General features: G+C 59.5%; 3 protein-coding genes across 4 annotated transcripts; 2 read left to right on the forward strand and 1 right to left on the reverse strand.

Moving 5' to 3' along the window:
• The first annotated feature begins 32 nt into the window (after positions 1–32).
• NEU1 (neuraminidase 1) lies at positions 33–4,451 on the forward strand. Its single transcript, XM_090028196.1, has 6 exons — positions 33–259; positions 732–924; positions 1,723–1,988; positions 2,335–2,517; positions 2,927–3,146; positions 3,319–4,451. The coding sequence occupies exons 1-6, from the start codon at positions 179–181 to the stop codon at positions 3,534–3,536; spliced, it is 1,161 nt and encodes a 386-aa protein (XP_089884322.1). The 5' UTR covers positions 33–178; the 3' UTR covers positions 3,537–4,451.
• Positions 4,452–5,044: 593 nt separating this feature from the next.
• ATP6V1G2 (ATPase H+ transporting V1 subunit G2) lies at positions 5,045–7,048 on the reverse strand. Its single transcript, XM_090028229.1, has 3 exons — positions 6,873–7,048; positions 6,205–6,305; positions 5,045–5,685 (listed from the first exon to the last, which is right to left on the reverse strand). The coding sequence occupies exons 1-3, from the start codon at positions 6,985–6,987 to the stop codon at positions 5,512–5,514; spliced, it is 390 nt and encodes a 129-aa protein (XP_089884355.1). The 5' UTR covers positions 6,988–7,048; the 3' UTR covers positions 5,045–5,511.
• A 1,600-nt stretch (positions 7,049–8,648) lies between these two features.
• On the forward strand, positions 8,649–20,650 carry DDX39B (DExD-box helicase 39B). 2 transcript variants are annotated; one of them, XM_090028187.1, is made up of 11 exons: positions 8,649–8,800; positions 10,594–10,815; positions 11,415–11,542; positions 11,944–12,036; positions 12,145–12,328; positions 14,158–14,276; positions 15,471–15,602; positions 16,039–16,148; positions 18,930–19,074; positions 19,823–19,970; positions 20,317–20,650. In XM_090028187.1, the coding sequence occupies exons 2-11, from the start codon at positions 10,605–10,607 to the stop codon at positions 20,331–20,333; spliced, it is 1,287 nt and encodes a 428-aa protein (XP_089884313.1). In that variant the 5' UTR covers positions 8,649–8,800; positions 10,594–10,604; the 3' UTR covers positions 20,334–20,650. The 2 variants fall into 2 exon arrangements, with proteins under 2 accessions (XP_089884313.1, XP_089884314.1); XM_090028188.1 differs by having other exon boundaries at positions 8,653–8,800; positions 10,597–10,815.
• The last annotated feature ends 763 nt before the right edge of the window (positions 20,651–21,413 follow it).

A 21,413-nucleotide genomic window follows, 5' to 3' on the forward strand; every position in this document is an offset into this window, starting at 1 on the left:
CGCTCTACCCCTTTAAGGCCAGCGCCCAGGCCGCGCGCTCACGTGATCTGCCGTCACGTGACCCGGAACCGTCCCTCGCCCCGTCCGAGCGGCTTCGCGGGCACGTGACCCACCGCTGTCAACGCTGCGGGGTTTGGCTGGGCCTTTAAAGGGGCAGCGACCCCCTCGGGCCGCTGCCATGGGGCCGCGCTGGGCGCTGCTGGCGCTGGCCCTGGGCTCGCTGGTGCGGGGGCAGGACTGGGCCGCCACCCCTGGGCAGGTGAGACCCCCCCCCCCCGGTCGGGGCTCGGCCCGGGCTGGACCCCAGCGGGCTGTCCCGGGCCCCTGCCACCCCTGACTCCTCATTCCCCCGGGGCGTAAATCCAGGCTCACGCCCGCGCCCCTGGTCGGTGGCTTGTCCTGGGCCTGGCACCCCTCCGTGCCCCCATAGTCCCCTGGGGGCTGTCCCAGACCTGCCCCACAGTGCCTCGCAGGGGGGTAAATCCAGCCCACTAGCCCCGCCGCCAGGGGCATAGTGCTCGCCCGGGAGGGCTGTCTCGGGCTTGGTGCCTCCCAGCCCCTCAGTGCCACCCAGGGGGCAGGTGCAACCCCACTTGCCCCTGAAAGGGACACTGCTCCCCCTAGATCCCCCCCCCATGAGGGTTGTCCTGAGCCTGACACCCCCCAGGGGGGGCAGATTCCTGCCCCCCCACCTGCAGATGTTACCCCCTTCCCTCCCACTTCCCCACCAGGTTAACCCTTTGGTGACAATGGAGCAGCTGCTGTGGGTGAGCGGGAAACAGATGGGGGAGGTGGCAACCTACCGGATCCCCCTGATTGCGGCCACCCCCAACGGCACCCTCCTGGCCTTCGCCGAGGCCCGCAAGGGCTCCTCCGCCGACAGCGGGCCCAAGTTCATTGCCCTACGCCGCTCGCTGGATGGGGGTGAGAGGCATTGGCAGGGCTGGGGGGATGGGCAGGGGGTTGGGAGTAAGGGGCATAGGCATGACTGGCGGGGGCACTGACAGGGCTGGAGTGGGGCATGGGCTGCAAGTCGGGAGTGAGGGCTCCTCCGCCAAGCCCCTCATCTTTGACTCCAACACGAACACGAGCCGGCAATGCCAGACCGCAGCCAGCAAGGCCAGCCAGAGGTGCATCTCAAGCCAGTCCAGAGAGGTGACGCTCGCCCTCTATGCGGCACTGGTCAGGCGGCAGCTGGAGTCCTGCGTCCAGTTCTGGGCGCCGCACTTCAAGAGGGATGTGGCCGGCCTGGAGAGGGTCCAGAGGAGGGCTATGTGCTTGGTGAGAGGGCAGCAGGACAGGCCCTGCGAGGAGAGACTGAGGGACCTGAACCTGTTCAGCCTTGGCAAGAGGAGGCTGAGGGGGGACCTGGGGGCTGCCTACAACCTCATCAGGGGAGATCAAGAGCAAATAGGTCGAGCCCTTTTCTCCTCAGCAGCACCTGCTGTGACCAGGAGCAACGGTAACAAGCTGATGGAGAATAGATTTAGGTTAGAGATTAGGCAATACTTTACTTAGGATGGCCAAAACCTGGAACCAACTTCCCAGGGAAGTGGTCCTCTCCCCTCCCTTGGGCAAATTCAAGAGGCGGTTGGACGATCACCTGTCTGGGGTCTTGTGAACCCAGCATTCATTCCTGCCTGCGGCCGGGGGTCAGGCTAAATGATCTGTTTAGGTCGCTCCTGACCCCAGCTACTATGAAACTATGTTGCTGCCTCACAGGGGCGATATGGACACCGACATCCTTCATTGTGGACGACAGGGGGTCACCGCCAGATGGACTGAACCTAGGGGCAGTGGTGGTAGATGAGGAGACAGGTGCCGTGTTCCTGCTCTACACCCTGTGCGCCCACTACCACCGCTGCGATGTGGCCAGCACCATGATCATCCGCAGCCGTGATGAGGGAGAGACCTGGAGCCTACCCCGCAACCTGTCCGAGGAGATCGGCACCATCATGTTTGCCCCCGGGCCTGGCTATGGCATCCAGGTGGGGGCTGTGGATCGGGAGTGAGGGGCAGTGGGAGTCTGGGGGGGCTGCAGGTTGGGAGTGAGGAGCACAAGGGGCTGCTCAGCAGGCCCTCTCAGAGGTCGAGTATATTAAAAAAATATTAATTCATAGTGCACTACAGGCAGTGTGGTCCGGTAACGGGACACAAGTTTAAAGTTGTATGATGAATATCGTCTTGTTTCAATCCTGTCAGTGTATCTGTGTCTGTATGTATAACCTCATTTGGAGATACCATCAAAAGTCTAAATGAGAGACCCGGGCCAAATGGCCCTCCTGGCCCGCCCTGTGATAGGCCCTGCTGCTTAGTTCTGTTTTCCCCCCATAGAAGCGGTTCCCCCCGGCCCGTGGGCGCTTGGTGGTCTGTGGCCATGGGACGCTGGAGCTGGACGGCATCTCCTGCCTCCTGAGTGATGACCACGGTGGGACGTGGCGCTTCGGGGGTGCCCTCCGGGGCCTCCCCTATAGGCAGCCCAAACAGTTCCGCGACTTCAACCCCGACGAGTCCCAGGTGAGACCCAGGCATCTGGGGTTATCACCCTCTTCAGGGCAGGGCGTGGGACCCAGGGGTCTGGGCCAGCCCTCACTGCCCTGCCGTGTGCCAGAGAACCCAGGCGCCGGGGCTGATTCCTCCTGCCATCCCTGGGTGGATCTAGGGGACCCAGGCATCTGAGTGACCCCCTAGGGGGGTGAGGGGACCTATGACCCTCTCCCAGCTAAGCAGAGAATCCTGGCATCTGGGCTGGCCCCTCCCTCCCCATCCCAGGTGTCCAGGCCAACACCCTGGAGGTGTGAAGGGACCCATCACCCCCCCTCCCACCCACCCCTCCCATGGAAGAAAGGGACCCAGGTATCCAGGGTGCCCCCCTGGCTGCCCCAGGCATCCAGGTTGACACCCCTTCCCCCATTGTCCTTTCCAGCCCTACGAACTGTCGGATGGGTCGCTGGTGATCAACGCGCGCAACCAGAACTTCTACCACTGTGCCTGTCGCATCGTGGCGCGAAGCTGGGATGGGGGCGAGACGCTGCCACCTGAGGCTGTAACCTTCGACCCCGAGCTAGTGGACCCAGCTGTGGCTGCCGGTGCCCTGGCTACCTCCGGCCTCGTCTTTTTCAGCAACCCGGCACACGAGAGCAAGCGTAAGCCCTGTGGGGATGGAGGGGAGCTGGGGACCCAGGCATCCTGGGCGGGGGTTGGGGTTAGAGTTGGGGACACAGGCATCCACAGGTGGGGAGGGCAGGGTTGTGTTGGAGGCAGGGGACCTGGGGATCTGGGCAGCCTCTCACCGCTGTTCCTCCGCGTCCCCTCCAGGGCAGAACCTGACGCTGCGCTGGAGCTTCACGGGCGGCGCCTCGTGGTGGCAGCATCCCCTGCAGGTCTGGGAGGGGCCCAGTGGCTACTCCTGCCTGGCTGCCCTGGGGACAGGGCCGGGGCACCCCCCCAGCCTCTTCCTCCTCTATGAGAAGGGACGGAGCCAGCCCGAAGAGAGCATCTCACTGGCCAAGATCAGCATCCCTGGCACCCTCTGAGCCCTGCCCTGCGCCCCTGCCCCCCCATGTGGCCATGCCCCGCAGGCTGGGGGGCACACCTCCTTTGGATCTAGCCATGCCCCCTAGATAGGGACATGTCTCCTCCATTTGGTCGCACCCCCCCAGGACAGGGATACACCCCCTTTTGGTCTGGTCACACCCACACCCATAGGGCAGTGTCCCCTGGCTGGGACATGCCCCTTTATCTGGCTAGGTCTCTTCATGTGGCCACACCTCTTGTGGGAGTCATGCCCCTTCTGGCCCTGGTCCTGGCCCTTTAAGGGCATAGCCCCCATTGACCGTGCCCTCCCACTCTAACTCTGTCCCCAACTGGGAAACTTGCCAGCCAATAAGCTCCGCCTCCAGCTGTACTCCCTCTCTAATTTATTAACCCTTTCCTTTCCAGCCCTCTTACTAACACTCCTCACCACTAGCTGAAGGGCACTAGGTCCCCCCAGGGGGCCACTAGCCTTTGGGGGGCCCCTAGTCTGACCCTGACAGGCACTGGTTTCTATGGAAGAGCTCCCACTCTGTGGCTGTATTGGAGTCCCAGTCTGACAGTGGGGGGCACTGGGAAGTACTGGGGTAGCCTGGATTGACACTAGGGGATTACGGGGGCTGACTAGGGGATACCAGGCTGACACGTGGGGTCACTTGGACTGATTGGGAGGTCCCAGTCTGACACTGGGGGGCACTGGCCTGTATGGGGGAGTTCTCAGGTTGATCCTGGACTATTCTGAGGGGGTCCAGGCCTGGCAGGGGGAGGGGCTGATTGCTCCAATCCCCCTCAATACTGCTGCTATGGAGTGCCTTGGTCCTACCCTGCTCACCCCCTAGCACAAAGGGGCCTATTAACCCCTGAGATGCTGGACTGTTACCTGACAGGTCAATAAAGGAACAAGATGGTTCATCTTGCTTGAGCTCGTGGGGTTGCAGGTTGGGAGTGAGGGGCACTGGCAGGGTCGGGGCACAGGAGTTTGAAGGTCGGGAGTGAGGGGCACCACAGCTAACACATTTCCCTGCCTAGGGCGTGCACTCCAGCCCTGACCTGCAGAAGGCAGCATCGAGCCTGCCAATACTGGTAAGCCAGGGAGAGTTCTGGGGGGCGGGGTCAGATGCAGCCTTGGGGTGGGAGCAAAAGTCTGGGCTGTTCCACGAAGGGCCTGGTGGCAGGATGTGGTCCCCTTGGGGCTGGCAACGGCCAGGAACCCAGGCAAGTTGGCTCGGGCCAGGTCCAGGCCCAGTGGACTGCGGTCCCCTCTCTTCAGATGCCCCCTGTATTCAGCAGGTTGCATGGGAGGGGGCAATAGGTGCATCTCGTAGGTCAGAAATGATGGTCGTGACCTTCCATGGGGCTGGGGGCTGCGCCTAGGGCTTGCAGGCCCCCCTCTGGAGTGGGGGGAGAACCGAGGTGTCCAGGCTCCCAGCCCCCCTGCTCTCATCCCTCTGCCGGAGCTGGAGAGAACCCAGGCAGCTGGGCCCCCCAATAACCACTTGGCCAGCACAGGTCACCATTTATTTGTTGCAGGTCCAGGCAGCAGCACAGGAAGGGGCAGGGTTTGAGGGCATGGGGGTGTGGCCTGGGGAGGGAGCAAGGCCAGGCAGTGGTGGGTGGAGTTGAGGCCTCCCTAGGGAGGTGGGATTTGGAGTACAGTGGGCGGGGCCTGGGAGGTGGGGTGGAGCCAGGCAGGAGCAGGTGCAGCTGAGGTGGGGCCTAGTGAGCAGGACCAGGGTCACACCTCCAAGACTGGGGCATGGCTTGGGTGAGGGCCTGGCTCCCTAAGGTGTGTGGCCTCCTGCAGGGGGCCGGGCCTAGCACCTAGGACTAGAGCTAGTGCCAGCAGGGCCTAGTGTAGGGGGGGCATGGCTGGTCCAAGGTGGGCAGGTGGGTGCTGGTACCAAGGGGGCAGGGGTTAGGCAAGTGGGTGCAGGTCATGTGGGTGCTGGGGGCAGGGCCTGCACCTGGGGGTGGAGCCTAGGCAGGCAGGTGCAGGTTGGGGTGCAGGCAGGGCCGGGGGTCGCAGACGAGGCCCAGGAGGCGCCGCAGCACCCGCTCCTTGCCCTGGGCCTGGCCCCCACGCAGAGCCTGCACCCGGCGCCGTGTGCCCGCCTCCACCTCTGCGCTCACGTGGCCCTGCGAGCCCAGTGCCTGCAGGGGGAAGGGGGTCAGTGCTGCCCCACAGCCCCCCCCAACCCCTCCCAGGGATCCCCCTGGACACCCAGTGCTCCCCAGATCCAGCCACAGCCCCCCCACTCCACCTGCTATCTCCAGAGACCTTCCTCCCCCGACCTCCCTTCCCCTAGACTTCCCCACTACCTCCTCTATGCCATATGGCCCCACAGGCTCCCAGTCTCCCAACCCCTCAGCATCCAGATCCAGCCACTCTCTCCAGAGATCCCCCCCACAAGCCTTCCCACTGCCCGCAGACCCCACACAGCCCCACAGGGATGCTCAGAGACCTCCCTGCCCCTGCACCATCAGTGACAGCCCCCAGGATTCCCCCAGACCCCCCTCTTCCCCCTGGCATGACCCAGCCCTTCCTACTGCCCCCAGCTCCTCTTCCCTGGACCCACCCACTGCCCTCAGCCCCCTGGGAGCTCCCTGGGACCCCCACTTCCCCCAAGATCCCCCCCATGCCCCTCGAGCCTGGCCCTGGCGCCCCCTCACCGCCTGCTGCTTTTGCTGGAAGTCACGCTCACGCTCCAGACGGTACTGCTCAATCTCACCCTGGGCCTCCTCCTTGGCCTGCCGCAGCCGCCGTGCCTTCCCTGGGTAGGGGCAGGGACACATAGAGAACCCAGGCATCCAGGGGAGCCAAAGCTAGCCCCTACCCCCTCCTCCCGGCTGGCCCAGGTCTGGGAGGGAACCCAAGTGGGCAAGGGACCAAAAACCCTTGCTCTAATCCCCCCAGACTGACTCCCCTATTAGGGAACGCGGGAGTGTGGGGTCCCAGCCACACTTGTTCCAATCCTCCTGCTGGTTCCCACTCCCCTCCCAGCCCCATAGTTCCCCTTGGCTTTAAGTTAGGAGCCCGGCTGTCTGCATTCCCTAATAGAGAAGTGGGGGGCTGGGGGGGTTAGAGCAGGGGGCTGCGGGCCCAGATGCCTGGGTTCTCTGGGAGAGGAGTGAGGGCGGGGGGGAGGAGAGCTGTGGGGGATGGACATCTGGGTTTCCTGGGAGGGGTTGGGAGCAGGGGGGTGAGCAGATGGGCCTGGGGGCCCGGATGCCTGTGTTCTTTGGGAGGAAAGTGAGGGCTCAGGGCTTAGGCAGCTGGGTTCTCTGGGTGCCTCCCCCCACCCCCAATGCCTTCCCCTCCCCTCTAGCTGGGGGCTCACGTTTCCTGGCCTCGGCCACCTTCTCGGCCGCCCGCTTCTCGGCCTGGAGCAGCTGCTGGATGCCCTGAGTCTGGCTGGCCATGGTGCTGCTGGAAGGATGCTGCAGTCCCCGCATCCCTGCCTGCTGCCACGGCAGCAGCCGGGTACCACGGCAACGCTGGGTCCTAGCATCCCCCGGGTCTGGACCTGCCAGTGCCTCTCACTCCTGACCCACAGCTCCTTCCCCGCCACAGACGGGCCAGTGCCCCTCACTCCTGACCTGCAGCCCCTGCACCCGTCCTAGCGGGGCTAGTGCCCTCACTCCTGACCCGCACCCCTGCCCCCCCACAGACGGGCCGGTGCCCCTCACTCCTGACTCTCAGCCCCTGAGCCCATCCTAGCCAGACCGGTGCCCCTCACTCCTGACCCGCAGCCCCTGCCCCCCCACAGATGGGCTGCTGCCCCTCACTCCTGACTCACAGCCCCTGCACCCATCCTGGCGGGGCTGGTGCCCCTCACTCCCGCCCCCCCTGCCCCCCACAGATGGGCTGATGCCCCTCATTCCTGACCCGCAGCCCCTGCTCCCCCAGCTGTGCCAGTGCCCCTCAGTCCCAATCTGCAGCCTGCTGCTAGCCCAAGGCTGGACTCCCAAGTTAGCTGGTGCTGAGATGCAGCTGCTTCTGGGGTGGGGCATGTTGGAAGCAAAGGGGTCTGGGAGCCTGGACACCTGGGTTCTACCTTAGTGCTGTGGGGGGAGTAGGAGCTAGTGGGGGGCTAGAATAGTGGTGGGGCTGGGAGCTGCAGCTGACTCTGAGTGGGAGGGGGGATAACAGGGACAGGAGCTGCAGCTGGCTCCAGGGTTCAGGGTTGGGTATAATGGGAATAGGCACTGCAGCTGGCTCTGGGGGGCATCAGGCCTCTGTGTAACGGGGGCAGGGGCTGGGGCCGGCTCTGGCATGGCAGGGCTGGGCCCCATGGGTGGGGGGGAAATGTGACTAGGGATGTAGTCAGGAATGCACTTTGATGGTCTGTTACTTTGGCACTGGCAGCAGTCAACAGCGTGGCCCTATTGATGTGGAGGTCCTATGGCAATGGTGTGGCACCATGATGGGGATAAGGGTCACATGACACTGGCATGACACCATGATGTGCATGGCAGGTCACATGACAATAGCATGATGGGAGGTGGTGGGGTCACATGACCGTAATATGATGCCATATGGGCAGGTTCCTATGACCAGCATGGCACCATGTTGGCAGGCACACGAGAATAGTGTGGCACCATGCTGGCAGTGGTCACATGAGAATAGAGTGGCACCCTCTGGGGTCACATGAATAACATGGCATCATGTTGGTAAGGGCCACATGACAATAGCATGGTGCCATGTTGGAGGGGGTCATGTAACAACAGTGTGGGCCCATGGTGGTGGTCACATGACACTAGTGTGGCACTTTGACATGGCAGAGGACATGGGACAGAATGGCGTGGCATTATGATGCTGGTGGAAATCAGGCGCAACTAATGACGTCACGCCGCTACGGCCCGCCAACCAACACCAGGCCTCGCAGCCCGAACCAAACGACTCCTGTCTCCATAGCAACGCCCTGAAGCCCCCTCCCTGCGCGCGGGAAACGCTCTCCTCCCGCTGAGGCGGAGGGCTATCTACTTCAGTCGCCTGACCAGAAACCTGCGGGGTGGAGCGAGTGCGTCTTCTCCCCTCTGGGCCAGGAAATCAACCCCCGCACGTCCTTTATTAAGACCTCTTGAGGGAAGGGGAGGACATCCCCACTTTTCTTTTATACAGGCACCTGATAACGGCAGCCGCGTGGTGCGGGGTCCTGACGTACAGCCCGCCTTCCGCCTCCTGCCGGAAGTGGAGGCTGCGCGCTCATTTGGCTTTGGCCGCTGCCGAGAGAAGCCATCGTTGCCCCGCCCCCTCCCGCAAGAGGTAAGAGGGGTGTCCCCCGCCTGCTATCCCTTGCATATCGCTGCTATCTGGAGCCATCCATCCCTCCTCACCGCCCGGGCTCCGTCCGCCGGGGACTCCCCGCGCGCTAGGGGCTGCCTTGCCCCCCTGGAGGTCCCGGGTCCGGCTGGGAAGGGCGGGGGGGCTTCCCCATTGTGGGCCTATGGCGGGGAGTCCAAGATGGCGCGGGCGCCTCTCGTCTCCCGGTCACGGCCGCCGTAATCCGCCGCCATCCGCCCCGCGCCGCCCCGCCGTCGGCCGTCCCCGGGCCAGGCGGGGTGGGTGGACTTATCTGCGGCCCCCGAGCGGGGCATTGGCGGCGCGGGGGAAGGTAGGGAGAAATATGGGGCGCTGAATCCCCATCTCCCTCCGGCTGGGGCTGGAATCGGGGGAGCCGCAATGTATGGTGGGAAGGGGGCGCCCCCCACGGGACCCCAGACTCCTCCACTGGGGGCTGTGTGGAGGGGCCCCACTAGCATAGAAGCCTTGCTCTGGGGGACCCCAGTACAGGGGTGGGTGTTTAAGGCCCCCCAAAACCTGCCTAGTTGGGGAACCAGGCACCTAGGAACTGGGGTGAGTGTGGGGAGAACCCAGGCATCTGGGCTCCTTGGTGTCATGTCGTTGTTCCCCTCCTAGAGTTGTGGACCCACATGTCCAGCCCCCACTACTGCCCCAGGGTGGGCAGAGAGCCCAGGCATCCTCACTTTCTGCTTGAAAACCCCGCTTCTCCTGCCCTAGCTGCTGTTCCCCAGTGGGGGAGATCCTGGGTGTCTGTGTTCCCAGCACCACCCATTTCCGTGCTCAAACCCATCAGCCCCTATTCCCCCTTCAGAGCAGGGAGACAACCAAAGCATTTGGGTACCCTGCCCCCACTCCCAGCTGCGTGTATGGGTTTGAGGGTGCTATAGCTGTATCCCAGGTGGCTGGGAGTCTGAATGCCTGGGTTCCCCTGAGCTATGGGAATTGGAGTAGGGGGAGGACAGGAGCCCAGGCATCCAGGCTCCTGTCCTCCTGTCCCCTGCTCCATCTCAAACAAGGGATGAGGACTGGGGTCTTGTAAAGTGGGGGTGTGGCTAGGAGCCTAGATGTACTTCAGGAAGAAGATGGTCTGGCTTGTTAGATGTGATAGATTGTGGGGAGATCTGAGAGCCAGGATGCCTGGGTTTTTTGTGTGCCCTGGGCGGGGGGTTGGGGAGCGGGGCTTGGAGTCCAGACACCTGGGTCCTTTCCTAGTTTTGGACAAGGTATGGTGTCTGGTGGGCTGAAGCAGGGGGACCTGGATACCTGGGTTATCTCCTACAGCTTTGGCTTGAGACATAGGATCTGGTGGACTGAAAGGGGAGGAGGGGTGCTGGGTGCCTGGATCCCCTGTGTTTTCTCCCAGCTTGGTGTGAGATGCGAGGTCTAGTACGCTTAAGTTATGGGGAGGGTGGGCTGGGAGCCTGGACACTTTGGTTCCCTCGGGCTCTGGGAGTTAGGGTAAGGGGAGCTGGGAGCCCGGATGCCTGGGTTCCCTTCCCTGTCCTGGGTGTTAGACCAGGAACAACTGGGAGCCTAGATGCCTGGGTTCTCTCTTACTTTTGGGTGAGGCATAGGGGCTGGGGGCTCAGATACCTGGGTACTCTGCAAGATGTGGGAGGAGAGTTGTTGATGGTGGAGGGAGGAGCGGGGCGCCTGGATGCTTGGGTTCCGCAATTTTGGGGCGAGGCATGGGGGCTGGGCACCTGGATGCCTGATTTCCCTCCAGCTTGACTCCTCCTCCCCTGCTTCCCCAGCAGTGCCGGCCATGGCGGAGAACGACGTGGATAATGAGCTCCTGGACTATGAGGATGATGAGGTGGAGAACGCAGGTGCAGGCGACGGCGTGGATGTGCCCTCCAAAAAGGACGTCAAGGGCTCCTACGTCTCCATCCACAGTTCCGGCTTCCGCGACTTCTTGCTTAAGCCTGAGCTGCTCCGCGCCATCGTCGACTGTGGCTTTGAGCACCCCTCTGAAGGTGCGCCTGGACTCTGGGTTTCCCACCAGGCTGGGGTGGTGCTGGCAACCCAGGTGCCAGGGTTGTTGCCTCACTCTGTTGGGGGCTTGGGGGCCTGGGTGCTGGAGTTCCTGCCTTGCGTGTGCAGGTGTGGGGAGGGGATGTTGCAGGGGGAGCCTGGACTCCTGGGTTCCTGTGTACTTGGGGGGATGGGATCTGTGAGCTGGGACACCTGGGTTCTCTTCCCAGCTCTTAGGAGCAGGTTTTGGTGGATGAGAGCAGGGACAGGCTGGAAAGTCTAGATGCCTGGGCTCTCTCTGGCTTTTTGGCTTAAGGCAGGGGGAGCTGGGAGCCTGGATGCCTGGGTTCTCTGGCTGTTGAGAGGGAGGGGTTGAATTCAAGACGGTCTGAGGTCAGGCAGGGGTATAGGGTCTGGGGTGGGGGCTTGCTGAGGAGTAGTGGAGACTGGGAGCCTGGACACCAGGGTTCTCTCCCAGATCTGGAATAGAATCTGGTGGGTTAGAGTACCTGTGGGGAGTTGGGGTCCTGGTAGGTACACATGGTTTGGTGTAGCACGGCCTGGACTCCTGTGTCCCAGCTCCGTGTTCTTGTCCCTGCAGTGCAGCACGAGTGCATCCCACAGGCCATCCTGGGCATGGACGTGCTCTGCCAGGCTAAATCAGGCATGGGCAAGACGGCCGTCTTCGTGCTGGCCACGTTGCAGCAGCTGGAGCCTGTCACGGGGCAGGTGAGCTGGGGTGGGGGACAGGAGGTACCTTAGTGGGGAATTTGAGGGGGGCATCTCATAAGAGTGATGGGTGGGCAGAGCTGAGTGAGAATGGGAGGGGGTGGCAAAACAACTGGGCATGATGGACAGATTATGAGTTTTGGAAGAAACTGTTCAGGCCTTCAGCAGGAACAATCAACTGGGGATTTGTTGGAGGGGGTCTTGAAGGGTTCATTGTTTTGGGGGGGGGGGAAGCTTTAGGAGGAACCAACTGGGGTTACTGGGGGTGGGGAAGAATCTGGGAGGAACCAACGGGCTGATTTGCAGCAGAAGTTTTTAACCCAAGCGGGTACTGGCAGTCCTGAGGCCAGGGCAGACATAGCTTTCCAAAAGCTAGTAACCGTGTTATTCTTCCTCTGCAGGTGTCGGTGCTGGTGATGTGCCACACGCGGGAGCTGGCATTCCAGATCAGCAAAGAATACGAACGCTTCTCCAAGTACATGCCCAGTGTAAAGGTGAGGGCACCTATGCCTGGGTCCGAGTGCAGTGGGGATGGGGGAGGGGAGATGTTAGCAAGGCAACGAATGTAGCCTCTCACTGCCCCCCCTCCCATTCCCTTGCAGGTGGCAGTGTTTTTCGGGGGCCTGTCCATCAAGAAGGACGAGGAGGTGCTGAAGAAGAACTGCCCGCACATCGTGGTGGGGACTCCAGGCCGGATCCTGGCCCTGGCGCGAAACAAGAGCCTCAACCTCAAACACATCAAGCATTTCATCCTGGACGAGTGCGACAAGATGCTGGAGCAACTCGGTGAGCTGCTGGGAGGGGGGTGGGGGGGGCACCTGGCTTCCACCCCTGGAACAGGGATGCCCTTTCAGGGGGCAGCAAGATTTTTTTTTTTTTTTTTTTTTTTTTTGTCTGTGGAAGGCAGTCCCCAGTCATTTGGGTTGGCTTCTGATGTCACAGCTTGTGGTATGGTGCCCCCTGCTGCCCAAAATGTGGAGGGCATTTTCTCGCATGCTTCCAGATGGGTGATTCCTTGTTTTTGAAAGTGTTGGAGGGATGTCACAGCCCTGAACAGCCCAAAGATGTGACAAGAGGCAAGGCTTTCTTAGGGCAATCTGTTTTTATTGCAGTGGCTATGGCTCTGTGATCAGAGACCCAACAAAGGATGCTTTGCTTTCAAAAGCTCATCTTAAGTCTGTTCTAGTTGGTCCAATAAGAGCTCACGCTAAGAGAGTTGTTGTAGCAGTGACAGTCCCAAAGGGACAAGACAACAGTCTGATGCTAGCAGAAATCTGAGGAAGAATGTCTTAGTCTTGTGTTCAGAAGCTTATTTAACTCATTTGGCCAAGGGACCAAGAACTTTAGCCTTGATGTAATTAGTGGACTCATTCAGCAGTGCCTGAATAGAGAAGGCACTACAGCTGCCCCCCACCTCCCAGACTTCCACAGAGGCAGGATTTCGTGGGATCCCTTCCCTTTCAAAACCCACCCACAGTGCTGTTTGTGTGTGGGGTCCCCTCTCCTGGTTCAGCTGGGGGAGATCCCTTGGGGGGGGGGGTAGAGCCAAGCGTGGTGGGGAGGAGGTGGCAAAAGCTGCTGGGCCCAAGGGTAAAGGCATCTAAGCAGGGCAGTTTTCAAATACCTTGAAGGCTGCTGTGAGGAAGAAGGAAAGCCACCCCACCCCCCGCCGCTGCAGAGAGGAGGATATGGAACTAATGGCTTGAAATTGTGGCCAAAGATGTTTAGGTTTGGATAGTGGGTGATTTTTTTTCTTCACTGTTAGAGCCACGAAGTAGGGGAATTAGACACCCAGGGAGGCTGTGGGCTCTTCAGCACTGGGGGTGTGCAAAAAGAACACTTGTTGGGAAGTAATCTAGGCCTAGAGATACCTGTGTGCTGCTGTGGAGATTTCCTAGGCTTCTGGGACATAAAAGCCCTCTGACATGTAGCAGAAAGGGAGAGAGGGAGTCAAGCTTCCCTCCCACTTTCAAGTCTCTCTCAAATACACTGGGTGTTGGTTGCAGCCCAGGCTGGGGATGGTGACAGGGTAGGGCCTATGCTGGGACTTTAGCCAGGACCCTCCCCCTTTGAAGGCCTTGCCCCTTTGCTCAGAGCCAGACTGCTGCTTTGTTCAGACTGGTACTGATGGGTGGGGGGGAGGTTGCTTTCCTTTGTAGTGTAGGGTCCAGCTTCTGCTTGGGATTTCTTGTCTGGGTTTTGGACCGGGCTGATTCTGCCTCAGGATATGACCTTTGGAGGGTTCTTTTATCTCCGCTTGTCTCTGACCTTTTTGGAGGGCCCTTCTAGCCCCACTTCTTTATAGTAGTGACTCTGGCCTCTGGAGGTTCCTACCAGTCCCTCTTCTTTATGACTATGATTCTATGATATTTGGAGATTTATTTTTATCTTGACTTATCTGTGATTCTGTGAGCTGGTCCTTGGGGTCACGAGGTTGAGCACTGCTGGTATAGTCATTGGACTTGAACAGCACTGCCTGAATAGATATGCCCCATCAATTGCACACTCTGGTTCTGCCCACAAGGGGCAGGATTTGCTGGGGGGTTTTCAGCTCCCCACCCCCTCACTGTGGGGTTCCCTCTGCTGACCGACTCCCAATTCTCTGCCTCCCCCAGATATGCGCCGGGATGTCCAGGAGATCTTCCGCATGACCCCGCATGAAAAGCAGGTCATGATGTTCAGCGCCACCCTGAGCAAGGAAATCCGCCCCGTGTGCCGCAAATTCATGCAAGACGTAATTACCACCCCCCCTCGCTTCTACCTTCTCTGCCCCCTCAGCCCCCTGCCAATCCATTCAGGGGGGGTGCTGGGGATCTCCTCCTCCGTCAGCCAGCACCGCCGGGACCCGCCGTCCCGCCCTGCACCGCTCTGTAGCTCAGGCCGCCCCCGTAGCCTCCGGAAGATCTCTCGGGTCATGCTAGCCCCTCTCCCCCTCCAGCCCCAGCTCAAGTAGGGGACCCCCCCTCTTCTTCCTTCGAGGGGGGGTTGCCCCCCTCCGGCCCTGTCACCGCAAGCATCTGGACCCTCACCCCCAGGCAAGTAAGCGTTGGACTTACCTTCTCACACCCGCACATCTCTATCACGGCCGCAAATTGGGCCCCTTAAGATCCTCCCTTCCACTCCCCCACAACGGCCCCCCCGTTCCCCCGCCCCCCTCCGGAGACCGCGGCGTCCCCCCGCTCCGCGTGGCGAAGACAGCAAGATGGAGATGGCACGGCAGCCTGTGGCGGTGACTTCCGGAGGGACCCACGGCGGCACCCGGAGCCAGATTATCCTTTTTGTGGCGGCCAGGCTGGGATTTTGGGGGGGGTGGGAACTGGTGGGGAAGTTTTGGGGGAGGGTCTAGGAGGAGTAGCTGGCTCCCTGAAGTTGGCAGCAGAGAGGGTTAACCCACCTCCCCCCTCCTGGTGGGTGGGAAACAAACAGTGCATCCCATTCTTGGGGAGGGCTGGTGATACATGGGCATGGCAATAGCCACACCTCCAAGATGGCTGCCTAGCTCCTTTTGGGAGCAGTGGAGCTGCACCTGGTGCATGCTGGGATATAGCCAGCAACCTTGATGTAGCTTGCGTGAGCTGTGAGGGATGCTCGGTGTCTGCTACTGGCTGCACTGTCTTAACTTCTAAGGCTGGGTGCTGCAGAGCATTCTGGTAACTGTTGCTTCCCCTTAAGGGAAAACCAGGGAGGAATGGTCCCTCTCCTCTCTTCCAAGCATGCCTTGCACCTAGGTTTTTTTGTTGGGGGATGTTAGTATATGTAGCAAGGTGAGGGAGTTGAGTCTCTGGGGGCCCCTCACTAGTTGGGAGGGTATGGGTTCTGTCCCAGAATACCTGGGGGGAGGCTGAAGGGGGCACGGAAAGACTCCAGACCCAGGGGGGGAGTCTGTGGGAGTGTGGGCAGGGCCCTGACCCTACTGTGCCCCCCTCAGCCCATGGAGATCTTCGTGGACGATGAGACGAAGCTGACGCTGCATGGGCTGCAGCAGTACTATGTCAAACTGAAGGACAATGAGAAGAACCGCAAGCTCTTCGACCTCCTTGACGTCCTTGAATTCAACCAGGTGAGGACCCAGGCATTCAGGGAGGACTTGCCTGGGCCTTGGCCCCTGAATAGGGGCAGTGCTATGAGGTCTGGATTTGAAGAGAGGGGATGGGACCCAGGCAGCCATAGAATTCACTCAGCTCTGGAGGAAAGGGCTGGGACCCAGGTATTTGGGGAGTTTTATATGTCCATACCTGCCAGGGCCAGTGCTTTGAGGCAGTGCTCATGGGGAAGGGGGACCCAGGTGTCCGGAGTGGCATCCCCAGGCCTTTTATGGCAGAGGCCAGAAGCCAGGCATTTGGGGCAACTTCTCCCCAGGCTCTGCAGTCCTGTCGGCTCCCAGGGAGAGCAGCAGCAGGGGAGCCAGGCCTGCTGGGACCCTTCAGAGCTGCCAGGCTGTAGTTGGGGCCCAGGCATCTGAATCCTAGCTTACTCTTTCCCCCCACCTCCCACAGGTGGTGATCTTCGTGAAGTCTGTGCAACGCTGCATTGCCCTAGCACAGCTGCTGGTGGAGCAGAACTTCCCGGCCATTGCCATCCACCGTGGCATGCCCCAGGAGGAGAGGTGGGTTTTGGGTCAGGCAGATACACAAAAGGCCCCAGCTTTGACTTCCCTTTTCCCAGCAGCAGGGGCCTCTTCTGTTCAGCTGAGAAGGTAGCTTGCTTTTAACCCTGGCTCCAGAGACCCTAACGCTATCCTTTTTTGTTGTGGGTTGACATCTGCTAATTAAGGCTGTAGACATGCAGAACATAATATTTCCCATTTTGTTGATCGGCCCAAAGTCTGTTTTTGCTCAGACCCATCACATGGCAGCTGAGCGGGAGAGTGAACCACTGTGACCAGGGCTTTTTTTTTTGGCCACTGTTCCCTGGAGCCAGGCCTGAAAGGAACTCTGCTCTCAGACATCTGGAATCCCAACCACTCCTACCCCCAGAGCCAGGCCTCGGCAACTCTCCCCAGATGTCTGGGTCCCTTTCAGCCTTCAAATCCAAGAAGTTCTCATTCAGAGGCCATGCCCCTTGCTCCTGTGCTCAACTGCTACTGAAGCTTGTTTTTCCAAGCATATTTCCAGTCTTTTTTGGGAATCTGGCTGAACTCTGCTTCCACCACATCTGGTGGCAATGAGTCCTGCCCTTTAATAACCTACTGGATGAAAAACTTCCTCATGTTTGTTTTTTAAACTCGCTACCTATTAGGTTCATTTTATGACCCCGAGTCTTATGTGAGAGAGAGTTTATAACAAATACCTATCTACTTTCTCTTTGCTACTTTAGTATTTTGAGAACCCTTCTCATGTTTCCCCCTCAAAGAGTCTCCTTCCTAAACTGAACCAGGCCTGGCCTTGTTAGTCTCTCCCCATCTGGAGGCCCTGCACTCAGTATCCTTGCTACTCTTTCCTGGACCATTTCTAGTTCTATATCCTTTTGGAAGTGCAGGGATGAGGGCTGGGCATAGTATTTAAGGTGTGGACACCTCACGGGCTTACAAAGTGACATTGTGATGTTTTCAGTTGTGCTGACAACTTAATTCTTTACAATCCCTAACATTGTGTTTGCCTTTGGCAGTTGAGCACAGAGCTGATTGCTTTTAGCTTACTGTCCCCACTGACTCCCAGATGTTTCCTGAGTGGTAACAGCCATCCTAGTATAGATATAGTATGAGCTGTTTTTGCCCAGGGAGAAAGTCCTGGAGAGAGTTAACTCAGACCCCTGTGTACAGACGGTCCAGTGCTGAGGTCCATAAGAGTGGACAGCTAGCAGTGTGACGCTGTATAGCTGGCTGGGGTACCCTGTGCACCCATTGCAGTATGTATTGTAGGCTCTCTTAGGCTACCTGGTGACAGACAGCAGCTGTACATAAGATGGCCCTGACTGGCTGCCTGTGGCCAACCTGTTTCCCTGTAGTGCAGTATGAAAGGTGTAAAGGGGGCATGTGCTGCTCCCAGCAGGAGCACCAAGAGACCAGCAAATTACGCAGTCTCCCTAGGGAGCAGGTGAATGCTAAACGACTATGTCCTCTCCTGAGAGAAGCCATGGTATGTACAAACATCCATTTTCCTGGGAGAAACAAACCACTCCCAGGAGAAACACCTGGAGTTGAATCACTTCCCAAAGAAACTCCTTTGGGAATAATTCATTTCTCCCAGGAGACAGAGGGTTAATAAATCACTCTCAGTAGAAACTCTCCTAGAAGTGATTTAACTTCAGTTATTCTCAGGTAACCTTTTTTCCTGGATCCCTCTCTTTTTCTTTGTTTTCTCCAGGGGGGGAAATCTGAACATTTGGGTACTGGGAAAGCAGTGACTTTCCTGGGAGAAACTGTATATATGAGCAGGGGCAGTAGGAACCAGCAGCACACTTATAAGATGGGAAAATCCCTTCTAGAGAGCATGGAGGCAGAAAGGGATTTTGGAGTCATTTTGACTCCAAGATGAACTTGGGCCGACAATGTGAGGTCACAGTTGGCAGGGCTAACTGGACCTTATCGTGCATCCACAGATGCATCTCAAGTAGAGCCAGGGAGGTGATCCTCCCCTCTACGCGACACTAGTCAGGCCACAGCTGGAGTACTGCGTCCAGTTCTGTGAGCCCCACTTCAGGAGGGATGTGGACAACATGGAGAGGATCCAGAGGAGGGCCACCCACATGATCCGGGGACAACAGGGCAGACCCTACAATGAGGGACTGCGGGACCTGAACCTGTTCAGCCTTCACAAGAGAAGGCTGAGGGGGGACCTGGTGACTGTCTATAAACTCACTAGGGGGGACCAGAAGGGTTTGGGAGAGACCTTGTTTCCCCTTGCGCCCACTGGCATGAGGAGGAATAACGGCCACAAGTTGTTGGAGAGTAGGTTTAGATTAGACATCCGTAAGAACTACTTCACGCTCAGGGCAGCTATGCTCTGGAACCAACTTCCAAGGGAAGTGGTGCTGGCTCTTACCCTGAGGGTCCTTAAGAAGAGGCTTGATGCCTACCTGGCTGGAGTCATTTGAGCCCAGTTCTGCCCAGACGGGAGGGTCAGACTTAAAGATCTACAAGGTCCCTTTCAACCCTACTTCTATGATTCTGTGAAGTCTAAGCTAGCCTTACTTCCAGTCTGGCAGCTGTTCCTGGGTGTCCCCCAAAGAGCATGGGGGAGGGGGATTGTGGGTTCCCCTGTGGAGTGGGGGGTCGGGGGGCAATAGGTCTCTGGATCCATCTCCAGCAGCTGCTAGGAGCTTACGTTAAGTAGGAAAGGGAGCATGAGCGAGCAGAACATTGGGCTTCTGCTTTTGGCAGCTGTAATGGTGAGGGGGTTGGCAGATATTCAGCACTGACTCCCACCCCTTTGCCCCTCCCTTCTAGGCTGTCACGGTACCAGCAGTTCAAGGACTTCCAGCGCCGCATCTTGGTGGCCACCAACTTGTTTGGGCGGGGGATGGACATTGAGCGCGTCAACATCGCCTTCAACTACGACATGCCTGAGGATTCGGACACCTATCTACACCGGGTGCGCCTGGATGCTGGGGTTCCCTGGGGTGGGGGAAGGGTGGTAGGTGGGCAGCAGGCAGGGTTCTTTGTGGGGAGGAAGAAGTGGGAAGCTTGGATGCTGAGCAGAAGGGAGAGTTGAGAGCCTGGATGCTGGGGTTCTCGAGAGAAGAGGGGTTAGGGGAGCCCAGATGCAGAGCAGGGGTAGAATCCCAGCAAGGTGAGTGAGTGAAGGGCAAGCAGAGAGCCAGGGCACCTGAGTTCTTCCCCTGTTCTAGAAAGGGATTCATGGTGGGGGGGGTTAGAGCAAGGGGACTAGAAACTCAGATATGTGGGTCCCCTTCCTGGTGGGGGAGTGAGGGCTGAACGTTACAGCAGAGGGGGGCTGGGAGCCTGCATCCCTGGCTCCTCTGTGGTGCCTGGGGTTGGGGGGGCTAGAGTTTGGGGAACCGTGTGCCTGGACTCCTGGGTTCTTTCCCAGCTGTGAGAGGGGAGAGGAGCCTGGAGGGTGATTAGTTGGTGGGGAGCTGGGAGCCTGGATTGCCTAGGTTCTCCAAATCAGGGGTGATGGATTAGATCCAGGTGGCTGAGCCCAGACTCCTGAACGCTTTCCCAGCCTTGAGAGGGGAAATGAAGTCATGGGGGTGGTGCACGCAGATGCCTGGGTTTGGAGTGCAGGGAGGGCAGGGGTTTAGAATGGGGATTGTGCTGAGATGCAGAACCCTGGGTTCCCCCTACAGCCTGCTGGGCTCTGACTGTTTTCCCCACAGGTGGCACGTGCTGGACGCTTTGGCACCAAAGGCCTGGCTATCACCTTTGTGTCAGATGAGAATGACGCCAAGATCCTGAATGATGTCCAGGATCGCTTTGAAGTGAACATCAGCGAGCTTCCGGATGAGATCGACATCTCCTCCTACAGTGAGTCCTGCCAGGGTTGGGGGCAGGAGGTGGGAGTGCCAGGGCTGTGGGGCAGGGCTGCTGGCCAGCAGTAGGTTAGTGCCATGGTTGTGGGGGCACTGCAGCCTGGGTAGAGGGCCCTGTGCGGACATTGCCACTGTGCTCTATAGGCTCCCTTAGTCTGCCTGTGGACAGATGATGGCAGTGCACATCTGTCTGGGTTGAAGGTACCTGGCTATTGGGGAGAGGTGCAAGGGCTGGGGGGGTGTCTCAGGGAGGGGTGGGGGCCTGCCTGGCTGGAGGCTCTGGTGGGGGGCTGGGCTATGGGGCATCCCCACTAACCCTGCCTCCCTTTTCTCTCTTGCAGTTGAGCAGACCCGATAAGGCCCCCCTGGAACTTGCCCCTGGCTCTTTTTTGATGGTCTTTAACCTCCCTGTGCGTGTTGGACCCCCCCAGCACCGAGAGGGGGGCACCCAGGCTGGGCAGGGGACAGAAGAGATTGCTCCCCCCATCCCTCCCAGAGCTCCTGTTGTGGCAAACTGGGAATTTTGTTTTTATAGAAAAGAGAAATACTCCAAAAAAAATTTCCCCCCCCTCGCGGACTGTGTACCCCCCCCCAGTGATGTCATCTCTGTTGTCATCTTTTGGGGTGTTTTTGGTAATAAAGGTGCCTGGTGCTGCTGGGCCTTGGAGGAAACCAGTAAGTGCCTGAAACTTGGATTGTGGGGGTGGGGGGGAGGATGGATTGAGAGCACTGAACAGTAGGTCTTGGTGGGCTGGCTTAAATGGGGGCTGGGGGTGGTAAACTGGGAGCAGTGGGTCATGCTGGGTTCATTTAGGGGGTGGCACAGAGCGAGTGTCGATTTCACTGGGTGGGGCGGGTCTTACTGAGATGGATTCATAAGGGGTAGTGGGTCTTACTGGGCTGGGTGGGATGGGCTGGGTGCAGGGGGGAACCTCCCAGGCCTGAGATGGCTTTGGGCTGCCTGCCTATGGGGGCTGGGCGGGTGGGGGGCAGGCCCGGCCCTGGCAGTTGATTGGATGCTGTCTGTGCCTGGGGATGAGGGTGTCTGAGCCCTGGAAGGGACACCAGCAGGGGGAGGGGGAGTGATAGGTCAGGGGTCAAAAACAAGGCTGGGGGCTCTGAGGGTGATGAGGCCTGAGGGGGAAGGTCAAGGCCCCCCAGTCTGCAGCCTCAAAGGAGCGCCAGGCCGTCCGCCATCTTTGTTAGGGGCGCAGAGACCGCTGAAGTGATGTAGCTCCTCGGTCGCCATCGCAGGTATGGGAGGTCTTCCGCGCTTTCCTGCCCGCCATCTTAGATGCTGGCAGCCAGGAGGCGGACAGAGGAGGGGGGTCCTAGCGCGGTATTCCATGTCCGCCATCTTGTGTGCGGGAAGCCGCCTAGCGCGGTGCCTGCATGCCCGCCACGGGATTTACAGTCAGGCGCTGCCAGACCAGCCCCG

The sequence above is a fragment of the Crocodylus siamensis genome, chromosome 15 (genome assembly GCF_052110815.1).
Source record: "Crocodylus siamensis isolate JL-2025a chromosome 15, ASM5211081v1, whole genome shotgun sequence".
Classification (NCBI taxonomy): Eukaryota; Metazoa; Chordata; order Crocodylia; family Crocodylidae; genus Crocodylus; species Crocodylus siamensis.

Coding starts and splice junctions, on each gene's coding strand:
- NEU1 (XM_090028196.1), top strand. CDS start 179: ATGGGGCCGCGCTGGGCGCTGCTGGCGCTGGCCCTGGGCTCGCTGGTG. Junction 925..1,722: donor ACGCCGCTCGCTGGATGGGG/GTGAGAGGCATT, acceptor GCTGCCTCACAG/GGGCGATATGGACACCGACA. Junction 2,518..2,926: donor TCAACCCCGACGAGTCCCAG/GTGAGACCCAGG, acceptor TGTCCTTTCCAG/CCCTACGAACTGTCGGATGG.
- ATP6V1G2 (XM_090028229.1), bottom strand. CDS start 6,987: ATGCGGGGACTGCAGCATCCTTCCAGCAGCACCATGGCCAGCCAGACT. Junction 6,306..6,872: donor GGTGGCCGAGGCCAGGAAAC/GTGAGCCCCCAG, acceptor GCCCCTACCCAG/GGAAGGCACGGCGGCTGCGG. Junction 5,686..6,204: donor TCCAGCAAAAGCAGCAGGCG/GTGAGGGGGCGC, acceptor TTCCCCCTGCAG/GCACTGGGCTCGCAGGGCCA.
- DDX39B (XM_090028187.1), top strand. CDS start 10,605: ATGGCGGAGAACGACGTGGATAATGAGCTCCTGGACTATGAGGATGAT. Junction 11,543..11,943: donor TGGAGCCTGTCACGGGGCAG/GTGAGCTGGGGT, acceptor CTTCCTCTGCAG/GTGTCGGTGCTGGTGATGTG. Junction 15,603..16,038: donor ACGTCCTTGAATTCAACCAG/GTGAGGACCCAG, acceptor CACCTCCCACAG/GTGGTGATCTTCGTGAAGTC.